The sequence below is a fragment of the Schistocerca piceifrons genome, chromosome 3 (genome assembly GCF_021461385.2).
Source record: "Schistocerca piceifrons isolate TAMUIC-IGC-003096 chromosome 3, iqSchPice1.1, whole genome shotgun sequence".
Lineage (NCBI taxonomy): Eukaryota > Metazoa > Arthropoda > Insecta > Orthoptera > Acrididae > Schistocerca > Schistocerca piceifrons.
In genome coordinates this window covers 467,070,842-467,083,431 of record NC_060140.1, presented here as the reverse complement: position 1 = coordinate 467,083,431, position 12,590 = coordinate 467,070,842, and the positions used below count along the sequence as shown (strand labels likewise).

Genomic DNA, 12,590 nt, shown 5'->3' with positions numbered 1-12,590 from the left:
TCCCGCTTTACGCTAGCTTCGGTTATCTGAACACGCTTCTCGCCCAGTCAGAATTCCTGATTTGTCGCACACTACATACGTAGCATCCCCTGCCAATTACCCTCATTGCTCGCAGTCTGAATTTCGCAAGATGTCAGATGCAGAGTTTATCTGCACTGAACGATGATTAATTACCCTCAAAGTGTACATACTTATATTTTACTTGTGTAGTGTCGCCTCTTTCGGACATGTATGTAGTGTTCGGTAAGTTTGGTATATGGGTCGGACGTGAAGCATGCTCAGGTAGTCGAAGTGGTCAAGGTCTCTTGTGTAAAAGTGGAAAATAGGGGTTCGAGTCCCGGCTGGCACAAATTTTCAATTGTCGCCACTGAATGTGCCACAATTTCAATTTCGTCATCATGGATAGGGTTTCCGATGCGGCCGCCAGCGGGACACGTTGCTACTGCCATAGCCATAGTCCTCATAACAAGAGATGCCGGTAAGATCGTTGACAGGGCATGTTCCTCTTGCCATACCCATAGTACTCATTGGTGGAGTTGTCAATGATAAATGCGCGCTAGCCTGTGCGCAATAAGGCTAAGTGCAAATTGAGACGTGTAAAGTACGTGAGACGCGACACGACACGACACGACACGACACTACAGCGCGACGTGCACGTTCCGCACATGTCACGCGGGTCCAACGCATACACGTATTTGCACGCGCCGGTTGACGACGCTCTGCGGTGACAGAAATGAAGCGCGCGCACACTGTAATCTTTCTGAAACGATTCTACAGAAACTATTCAGTAAAAATATTTCATTTTTACCTTGCTTGTAGCGTTATATGTCAGATTCGTGGCGAAGTACCCATCATCTCGCTAATGCTTCTTGTGGTATACACATTTTAGTAAGACGCTGCGCAAAATTCCAAAAGTTAGCAAGTAAAAACAGGGGTCGCTATGATTTTGAGTTTGGTGCGTAGTATACTATATGTTGCTGCGTAGCTAACATGTTGAATTTTTGTTTAGATTTGGGAGGAGATCTCTGTCTGCCTCCGATCTCGAGAAAATGGAACACTCGCAACATCTCTCATGTCTTCTAAACCGCTCGAGACATCGAAACGAAAGTTTGGCGAATGATATGACAGAAGGAGGAGAGCATGTTGCCAATTCGTAAACACATGGAACTTTCTTATCTATGGCGATATATCAATACTTCCCGTTTTATTTTTCACTCCAGTGATTGTAATTTTTTAAGATTTATCGACAGCTAGCGAAGCAATAGTTTCCTAGTATGAAAATAAAGATGAAATTTCTTCTCTTATGTTACTGCAAACCGACACTATGACGTTTCTCGTAAGCTCTTGAGGTCTGTAATTGCCAGTTACTTGTTTAATGAAGCATTCTGTTTCAGAATTGTGTCGCAATAGCTAAGTTGAGTACTTGCAAATTATACTGTGTTTTGGCAAAGGAAGAACAATTAAACATGGGTACAAGAGGAATGTGGCCGTTACTCATAAATGGTGATGCTTTTTCGGATGACAAAAGGTTAACAACTGACACAAAAATAAATTGCCAATTCTGTAGGAGTTTTGGTTGAATCCCCGTAACCCATAGTATCTTAACACTAAGCGACTGGAATGGAAACTTCAATGGATTTTATTCCTTCCCTTGATCAGAGCAGTATTAAAATAACCATGAGCGTTCCTTCAGGCGGAATGATAGGCACATGCCAGATGCTGGTTACTCACTTACGGCTTGCCAAACTGACAATGTGTGATAGCGAATAAAATAGTTGTTACTCAGAAAAATAAACAATTGATCTGTCGCACAACACAATGGTCAGTGTATTGTCAGCAGCGGAGGATAATGGGCGTGACGGGAATGCTAGCCATGTGTGCTTTGTGAGCTGGAGTTCGAAAAACATTGTCATGAAAGTAGATCTGCCTTTCTCAGCAGTACATTTCAACAAATTAGATATATCTAATCCCCACACTCTTTTAGGATATTCCTACTTTCGAAATATACCGAGCATTTTTTGCATTGTGTAGCCTGTTATATAATTAGTTTATTAATGCTGATAACGTGCATGCAACAACTGAAATGCTTTTCCTCATCACGGCGAGGCAGTTAAAACATTGTTATTTGTGATTGTTTTTCGACTGTTTCTAGCTTGCAGTGGAAATGTTGTTGTGGGTTGGCAGGAGAGCCAACACCGGGTACTAGAGGAAGCCGAAAGGCACGCGTTTTAGCTCAAGCAGGCTGGCGTGAGTTCTGGAACAGGACAAGGAAATTAGAATTTAGAAAAAACGGACGTAGCTGGTGGAATACTTAACTTTAATCCATTAATGGTGAACGTCGCTCTTTACGGTACATTATGCACAGTATCAATAGTAACTGGTAATGGCGCCTTGCTAGGTCGTAGCAAATGACGTAGCTGAAGGCTATGCTAATTATCGTCTCGGCAAATGAGATCGTATTTTGTCAGTGAACCATCGCTAGCAAAGTCGGTTGTACAACTGGGGCGAGTGCCAGGAAGTCTCTCTAGACCTGCCGTGTGGCGGCGCTCGGTCTGCAATCACTGATAGTGGCGACACGCGGGTCCGACGTATACTAACGGACCGCGGCCGATTTAAAGGCTACTACCTAGCAAGTGTGGTGTCTGGCGGTGACATCACAAATGTCCAAAAATGGTTCAAATGACTCTGAGCACTATGAGACTTAACATCTAAGGTCATCAGTCCCCTAGAACCTAAGGACATCACACTGATCCATGCCCGAGGCAGGATTCGAACCTGCGACCGTAGCGGTCGCGCTGCTCCAGACTGAAGCACCTAGAACCGCTCGGCCACAGCGACCGACTGTGATGTCCACATGTACATAGTATGATGTCTCTTATTACATCAATACCCTAGTAACGATAGTGAAACTCATGTACTTCATATCTTGGACGCTTTTTACCAGAAGCAAAAAGGGGTCATATCTGTCGAAACTACACCTTTTCGACTTTTTGCAACAAAAAATGGTTCAAATGGCTCTGAGCACTATAGGACTTAACTTCTGAGGTCATCAGTCCCCTAGAACTTAGAACTACTTAAACCTAACTAACCTAAGGACATCACACACATCCATGCCCGAGGCAGGATTCGAACCTGCGACCGTAGCTTTTGTAACAGATCGTAGAGATACGTCAGCATAACAGGTAGCAAGTAGGTAACCTTGTTTTGCTTTCCTGCCTTGCTTCTAAGTCACATGATTTCATATGATTCCTTACTTCCTTGTTCGCTACCTTCAGGATGAATCGTCTGTCCTTTCTTACGATCTGAAAACTTTGCGGAGGGAGACGATATAATCCCAGTGGCTAATAGCTCACCAGTTACTGAACTGTACATTGTCGTTGACAAAAGAAGAAACAAAACAAAAGCACAGTGCTGGGATTTGTAACTGAAAACTATAACGTGCTAACGAAAAGAGATGGAGCGCTTAAACGGCGAAAAACGAAACACTACTCAGTGATAATAAAATCCAGTATACGATAAGGCTGTATTTTTCGGACGGGCAATACTTTCACTGCCCATATGCGCCATGCTAAAGGGAGTATACGGCAGGACCGCCTTCCCGCTCCCCGCCTCACCCCTCCCGCAGTGATCGCGTGATGCGCGGCGCGAGAAACTGTGCCGCAACTACAATGCACCGCGCGACCCGGCGCAGGCGCGTGTCGCGTCCCAGTCGCGTCACGTCCCAATTTGCGCGGTCCCATTTGAACCTGTGAAGTTATAAAAACGCACGCTGCGCTGCGTCCCGCCACAGGCGCTATACGCGTCTCAATTTGCGCCTAGCCTAACAGACGCTAACTCGAATTTCGTTTCGTTTCTGTTCACAGTCTTTCTTCGGCCGGACGTACAATAACCTCGGTTCCATCTCCGAGTGCAAGAACAACGGGGAGTGCGTGATCAACAAGAAGAACCGGACGTCGTGCAAGGCGTGTCGCCTGCGCAAGTGCCTGCTGGTGGGCATGTCCAAGAGCGGCTCCCGCTACGGCCGGCGCTCCAACTGGTTCAAGCTGCACTGCCTGATGCAGGAGCAGCGCCAGCAGCAGGACCACCAGCCGCTGTCGCTGCCGCCGCCGCCGCCGCTGCCGCACCCTCTGGAGCCTCCGGGGCCCGCCAGTTCTCTGGGCAAGACCAAGCCACTCCTGTGGGGAGACGCCTCGCGGATGAGGCACGCCGCCGACGCCGACAACAACAACGTATTTCCGGACAAGCAGCACCAGAGGGACACGACGCCGTCGCCAGCTCCGATGCCACTGAGGGGTTTTGCGCACGCGCAGCAGCAGGGCGGTTTCGGGTCTCAAGACGCGGCGGCGGCGGCGGCTCTGTGGGCGGCGAGAAGCTCGCTGCTCGTGCCTCCGCACTCTCACCCCGGCGTGCCGCCCTTCGCCCTGCCCTTCCTGGCGTCGCCCTTCCAGCAGACGTCGGCGGCTTCGGGGGGTGGGGGCGTTGCCGCCGCAGCCGCCGCCGCAGCCGCCGCCGCAGCCTTCTACCACGCGCCGTCGCCTCACCGCAACTTCTTCCTCCCCTTCGTGCAGTCCCTGCAGCCCCCCAGGCCCGTGCAACACCAGCGGCACCCGGCCCCCCTGGCACTCGAGGCCAGGCTGTCGTCGCCGTCTTCTTGCTCCTCGGCGACGTCGTCTCCCCCACCGCCTAACGCGAGGCACAAGGCGCCTCCCAACCGGCAGCAGGAAGGCGAGAAGTCCGCAGTGGCGCTGTTGTCGCTGGGTCCCGTCCAGGAGCAGCCCATCGACCTGTCAGTGAAGGGCGACGAGAAGGGCGAAGGCTCGACCAGGTCGTGCAGCTCCGGATCCTCGTCCCCTGCCAGTGGTGGTGCGGCGGTAGCACAGGACTGTGGCAGCGACGCTGCCTTCTCTGGCGCAGAAGACAGCAACGGCAAGGCGACGGAGAGTGAAGACAGCGCCGTCGACGCTTCAGCGTCACAGAGGCCGGCCGCGAGGACGACGCCCCTCGACCTGACGACCAGGTCTTGACACGAGACCTGAGTGTCATTCTTACGCATTATTGCTCCACTACACACGCTGACGGTCGTTTGCATTCACTGGGAGAATATGAATACAGGGAGCAACCAAGAGTAGCCGGACACCAGCCTAAGACTACGCCATACCTTTTCAACTGACTATCAAGTATCTAACACAGACTCGCACACTACTTTCTTTCTCGCAGATACCGTATACTTCCTAATTTCACAGCTGCGGTATGGTCGCGAATCGAACAGTCATCCAGAAAGTGTAGAACATATTTCTTTAATTCCAACTGTGATTGAGCTGAACATCGTCGCGCTATGATGCTGAGCTGATTTTTGTTTATCTTTTGACGATGCCACTATGGCTCCTTTATACTAGGAAATGTTTTTAAAACATTTCTGAAGATAGTCATTGCTGAGCGAAACCTGTAGTCTGAGGCCCTAACAAGTCTGTCACACACGAAAAAAATTTTTTTTTCTGTACTTCCAAATTGGTACTGAAAGTTTCCTGAGGAATAAAAGAATAATTCTTCTCATACAACTTTTAAGTGCTAATATATCGATATTCATCTCCTGAACTTGTAATGAGTTAACAATCTTGCAAATTTCATAATCTGCAGTCATATTTCAATCAGGTATGCAGGGTGAATCAGGGGGAAAGGTACATACTTCTAGAGGTGATAGTATAGTGATGCAGAACGAAAAACTTCATAATGACGTATGCGCTATTCCGAATAGTTTCCTAGAAAGAACACACTTAATGTTGGAGTAGGGATCGTACCTTGCGTATGTTTTCCTTGCAGCGCCACATCAGACGCTATAACTGGGTTATAAATGTGCATATTCAACCATTTAATTACTTACGTTATGTCCCATCGAATGAACCACAATGTGTAATAAATTTATTAAAAGGCTGCATCATAGAGATAATTTTTCCAAATTCTGTATTTGGCTCAAGGTGCAATGTGGTCTTGAACCGTGAACCACAGCTTAAAAAAGGTGGATAAGTCACATGAACACATTTCACTGAAAATAGACTGAACATCATAATAAGCACACATAAAAGCAATTTTTCTGGTTAACAAATTAGGCCTAACATTCATGTTAATAAACGTTCAAAACCAACGAATTACTTTCAATGTTTAAGCCTACGTAGCATTTTTATTTTATTAATCTCTGTTGCCCTATTGTAAATGACTATTACAATGTATCTTGCGCCATGATCATGGGCCAATATCACCAACTGGCTCAAGGTACAATTTTTGTCCTACTTCAATAAATCATTAACGTAACCTGAAATAGTAAAACGGCGGGAAAATTCACAGCACGGTTATTGAGATAAATGTCTATTATAATTATTAAATACTTAATTTTAATTTCATTTGTGCATATATAGCTGAAATAACATTAAATTATGAACACAAAAACTTCCTTTTAGGTGGAAAAAGATATTTCTAAGAAACTAAAATAATTGCTCCTTGTTCTTCTCACTAGCTGTACTCGCATCATAGCAGGCAACTATCGGTGTGAAACAGGCTGAAGTTAGAGATAACGACCACAGATATAAGATTACCTCAATGTACACGCGTCTCTAGCTACAAATATCTTCCCCATATCGTTATTTTTTATATTATTCAATCATTGTCATTGTTTACAGTGTACCACAGTCGTGTAGAGGAAGATGAGACGAACAATTTGAGGCAGGACACTTGCGAACTACAAATTCGGGAAACTACCTCAAATTAACCTACTAGGAGTACCTAAGCTAAGGCGCATGCGCGTAGTGCGAGATTTTCTATATTGTCGGGTTTCTTGGCACATACTATTAGTGTTAAAGAAGAAACGAATAGGACCCATTTTGTAGGAAATTTTAGTTGAATTTTGCACTGCGACACGTTTTCGCTGGAGGCTGCGGTTTACGAGTATTCAAGATAAACCTTCAAAAGTAATATTAAATTTGTTCTGTCTCGGAAACCATTCGGAATAGGGCATATGTCCATATGAAGCTTTTTGTTCAGAATCACTAATACTATCACCCATCAAAGCATGTAACTTCCATCCTGATTCACCCTGTATGTACTTCGTAGTGGCACAACGATGTTGCTGTAAGGTGTATTGAACGAACTCGCAAACTTTCGTATCCACAAATGATCTATTTCAGGAAACAAATAACACACATTAATAGATGATAGTAAGGAAAATAACATATACACACATGCTCTGTGTGAGGTCTCTTTCGAGAAGTCGCTGTTTGAAACTACCAAGAATGATAAAGCCGTAGTTACTGAATTGGCTCATCATTCTTTGTTTACTTTTACTATCTAGTTTTTGTTTAAAAAGCCGTCACCAATTCTACTGCGTTACGCAGCTCGCTTGGTAATGTTGTGCATTGTTAAAAGACGCTGACGTTCTGAGCTTCCATGAGGTAACACTAAAAGATGCTCTTGTTATTGTTTCACGTAATTGAGAACGTCTCTTGTACGATTGCAGTAGAATCACAGAAAACAAGATGTTGTTGAATTCCCTATATATTAGCCTTTGATAGACAAGGGGACGATGCATTGCTTATTCCGTCACATGTACCCCATTTGAAGTGCCTCCTCTCTTCACTTGGCGCTACTACTCTACATGATACTCATTATTACATGTTTCTACGCAGGAAACAGCATTGATTAACACGTATCTACAACAGCTAACGCTAGCGATGGATTATTTGAAATTGAAGTAAAGAAGAATCGTGAACAATTAACAATAAGCAACTAACTGTTAATTTTATTTTATCTGCACATTTTCTACTCTTGGCAGTGGGAAGTACCTGAATATCGAGGACCACTGAGGACGGAGCATGTGTTTATATGAATATTCCGCTCAAAACTGTGCTTTCGATCAAGTTACGAAGATGTGATCTTCGAAATGATTTCCGTTTAGATCATTACAATTTCTCTAGGATTATATATATTTTTTAAAGGCAGTTGTTTCAATTTGAACGTGAGCTCGTTGTCTTGCGGGGAAATAACAGTTTAGCGTAAGTCGACAATAAACAGTAAAATCTCCCCCCCACACATACACACTGCCAGCCACAGCTAAAATTGTCTGTTTATAACTACGGTACCACGCCATCTCTGTTCAGCACACATAAAAAGTTTTTTCTGCTCCTTGTAACAATATCAGAAGCGTATCAAAGTGTCTCTTTGTAGCTTTCAAAAATATTAAACAGAAAATAGTAAAACTTGAAACGATCATAGAACTTCGGTATTTCACAGAAACTTGCTGGGTTTAAGACAGCGTAGTCTTAGAACGGTGTACTCTCAAATACAAATTAATAATGAAATCGCAGATCTACCCAGTCATACTAAATCGTTTACTAGCCTCGATGTAATGTGAAGTGACCGCAGTGACTGGGAATTGCGAACAGAAGCTCAAAGATTGAGCTCACGTTATTTTCATTTGCAATCTCATTTCATCAGTTTTAATTATGCCTCTTTGTGTATACTAAAATACAGTAGGAGCCCGTTTAAAATCACCAATAGTGTTGTGAGACTACTGCGTCAGACGTCTTATAGCTGCGACGATACTTCATACTACGTTAAGCAACGACGTTTTATTTGTCAGGCACTCTGTCACGTGAATTTCTATAGCAGCTGATTCATGGAAATCAAATTTCCGTATCTCGTGACAAAAAAATCATGATCTTGCAGATTACATAGGTCCTCAGTCAAGGTGGTCGTCAACGGCACTCTACAATCTTCTTTGAAAAACGAAGTGTAGGGCAGTGGGTGTCTTGTAAAAATTCCATTTCACAGTTCAAGAGATGTGGATATTTGCGGTTATTTGTTTCTAATGACTGTAACCTGTGCCTTGTGATAACCTAGTTACTTTTGAAGTTTGCGACGCCTGCGCAATTGATTTGATGACACCTTTGCTGTCCTTTTGACTACGCGGCTGCGGCGCAGTAGATGGCAAATGACGGCCCTGTCGGCTGCGTCCGGCTACTCTGGAGCACACAATGTCGTTCTCTACAGAACTCGAACACTCATTTCACGTGATGTTCCAAGGTACAGAGAGCAACGCGTAGCTTCTTCCAGATCAACGCGTCATGATCTTCTGGTTGTTGCCGTTCGAACTTGGTGACATAACGAGAAAATTGTCTCTATACACTACTCCGTCCAAACGAACTATTGTCGTAAGATATTTATTTTGCTACAATGTATTATACAAATATTTGTAATGATTTAGTGAGCAAGAGTGTAAATCGAGATTGAGTAATTCCACTGTTGTCTGACCGACGTTCTGGAAATTTCAAGAGTGATAAATTATTTCTCTATAACATCATATACTCAAATTACTATTATGAGCTGAAGAACAAACTGTTGAAAAAATTTGCCTGTTGTTACTTCGATTCAACTGAAAAATTTGATGAAGTAATTCCTTTTGCACGCCACATAAATTTAAGTTTACTTGCGGAGTGTGTGTTTCCGGAAACCAGTTCAGATCTCATAGAGATCAAGTATTTGCATTAAAGTACACATTTTTGTCTTACTAACAAATCATCCTTTGGATAAATACAAGTGGAGTGGGAGTCCTTTAAAGAGCTGTACAGTTATTCCACAAAGGCCAGTATTATATTTTTAAATCAGGTTTATGGACATTGTAAATAACGGAACTGAGAATTAAAACTTTTATATAGGTGCCTCAACTGCCCTACTTCGCTCAGAGTGGTTGTCACATTGTTTAAGTCCTATATAAGTGATGTCAAGGCAAGCATTAAAAAACAAACAGGCTTCAAAATAAAATTACAATAATGGTAAAAATGTGTGCAAGTAATGTGTAAATGAAACCGTTATACTGAACCATTCGAGCTCAAGCTAAAGGCAAGTGATAAATTAATTTGTCTTCCACAGATTGTATACGATTTTGAACAATAGCAGCAGTGTTGTTTTTTATATCTCTCTGCTGTGGATGAAAATAAGAACGTATATTCGTTTGTATTTTTGTGAACCTGTGCATATTTGTTATTCATATTTATATTTTACAAACAAATAAAAGTTGTGGTTTCTTACTACTGAAGGTATTATGTGTATTCATTCAGTTTCTCAATGTATTGAGCTGGAGTAAATTGGCCACTACAACTTTAAGTTATTGTATAGGAGCAAATACATTAACTGATTCTTTCTCAGGTGGACATACAGTAGGTGAAGTAATATTTTTAATTTAAGCACTGCAGAGTTAACAGACTGCTTCGCATACTTTGAAGAATTGTATTCTGATTTAAAAAGGTACAGATTCCCGAAATAGTACCCTAAAAAATCATAAACTATACTTTGGAACCATTCTCCAATCCGATTTTATGTTAGTTCTCTAATGACCTACATGCTGAATATACTTCAAGCTCTACACCTTTCTTCAGTTTATACATTTAATTTGCGAAATGTCTTCTCGCAAAGCTTGTTTTAATGCCCTGTTGGAAGCGGGCCCTCTTAGACCAGAAAATATTCTCGGAATGCTGAGTCAAAGTCATAGAATTGGCATTTATTGCTAGGACGAAATGTGGTCCTACAATCGCAGAGGTGGTTCTTTTACTGCTGTACATATGTTCTACTAACATCTTTAACTGCTGTACATATGCCCTAGTAGCAACATCTTCTGTCTACAGTAGGTGTTGTCAGACAATTACAAGTATAATTTTGTAACAATTAATGAATAACTAAATAAGTTAAATATAATGAATGAAAATTCAGTGGAGAAAAATAATGTTGTCAACAAAGTTTAATGCTATATGTTGTTCGTTCAGATCACAAACACGAATATAATGGCCTTCCATGAGATCCTTAATTGCTTCTTGTTTCCCATGTCGAAGTTATAGAAGTAAGGCCATAGATAAGTACAGCTAAGATTACGTGAGTAGCGTGTAAGATTTGGCAGATTAGCCAGTTATATCAGCTACCTTGAAAGCAGAACCAAAATCCAAGTGGCGACTATGCTTTAATATTAAAGTTCATTAGTAATGCTGTTTCACTGTTCGTTAAAATTTCATTTGCAGCTGCATCTACATCACTACTGTGCAATTCAAAATGATGAGCTTGGCAGAGGGTTCACACTACCACTTTAGGACTGCTATTTCTCGACCGTTCCATTCTAGAATACCACATGGGAAAAACGAAGACCTAGATATTTCCGCGCGCTCTCACTCCTTTTATTTTATTACGAAGGCCATTACTTCCTGTGTAGTTGAGAGTCAATAAAATATTTTCGTATTCGGAGAAGAAAGTTGGTGTTTGTAAAAAGTTCTCGTCGCAAATAAAAACGCTTTTGTTTTTATCAGTATGCGGGCACATTTTTATAGCGCCACAGCCAAGTAATCAATTTATTTTTTATAGTATATTTTTGTGATTAGGACAAAATATATGGTGATATCTATATCTGCCATGCTCCTTTTGTGAGCTTTTAAATTATGGTGGTAAATTTATATACCAGTTCCCTTCCTGAGCTGTTGTGTTGCCATCACACGTGAAAAAAATAGGGTTTTGTATTTTTATTTCACTTACTACAATGTGAAAGCAGTTCTAGAAACTGCGTTTGTTGCTCATTAAAGAAAAGAACTGATACAGATCACAATATTATATATTGTAGAAACGAAGCAATGTGTTTCGACTTCACAAGTACCATCCTTAGTTATGTCACACACCAACAGAAACTGACTGTTGTATACACCTTGTACAGTGTATTACAGAAAAATGTCTGGTACGTCCAAATGTGGTAAGACATATTCCCATGAGCGGAGTACAATCACTAACTTGGTGGTAAATATGCTTCCCAGAGTCCACAAAAGAAATATTAATTTCGTGGTATGTGTACTTGTTGTGAGAGTACTTGATTGGTAAGCATAATGGCCTTTAAAACAGCATCATTTGGTGGTACGTACAGGCCTGCTCCCACGGCACTGAAAGCTGTACTTCACAACAAAACAGAAATTGCAGCTAGTTCAGCGACCTACCACTGGATGCCAGGAACACACAGAAGTGGTCCGATGTGTTCCCATGAACGCTGCAAGGAAATCTACTTACTGGTAAGTATGCTTCCTATGACCTGTGAAAGGTTTTTATCATTTCCACCCTGATTCACGTATGATATCCGTGACACCTTCTCTGCTATTTTGCGATGACACAAGACGAGCTGCCCTTTTTCGAACTTTTTCAGTGTCGTCCGTCAATTCTAGCTGGTAAGGATCCCATACGGTGGAGCAATACTCAATAAGGGAACGGGAAAGCGTCTCTTTGGTTGATTTGTTGCATCTTCTAAGTGTTCTGATAACAAAACGTAGTTGTTGGTTCGCCTGGCCCACAAAATTTTCTATGTGATGTCTCAAATGTTTCACATGAAACCTGAATGTCCTCACATGAAGTGTTTCAGTTGAGATAACATACAAGAGTTGAAATCAGTCTGAAAAGCCCCCACTCACTGCTTCAATTTTTGTCACCCGTATAATTTTAAAACGCTGAAGTGGAGTAACTGGATTGCTGCCCAAAGACTGAGTAGGTCTCCAGCCAAAAGCTGCCCGCGCTAAGCATTAACT

General features: G+C 42.5%; 1 protein-coding gene across 1 annotated transcript in view; it reads left to right on the top strand.

The window, feature by feature from the left end:
- The window catches only part of LOC124789576 (protein embryonic gonad-like), a 416,063-nt gene extending 406,047 nt beyond the window's left edge, over positions 1-10,016 (top strand). Inside the window, exon 3 of the mRNA XM_047256982.1 lies at positions 3,864-10,016. Coding sequence (XP_047112938.1) covers positions 3,864-5,024 — 1,161 coding nt within the window. The 3' untranslated portion in view covers positions 5,025-10,016. The remainder of the gene's footprint in view (positions 1-3,863) is intronic.
- Positions 10,017-12,590: the final 2,574 nt, after the last annotated feature.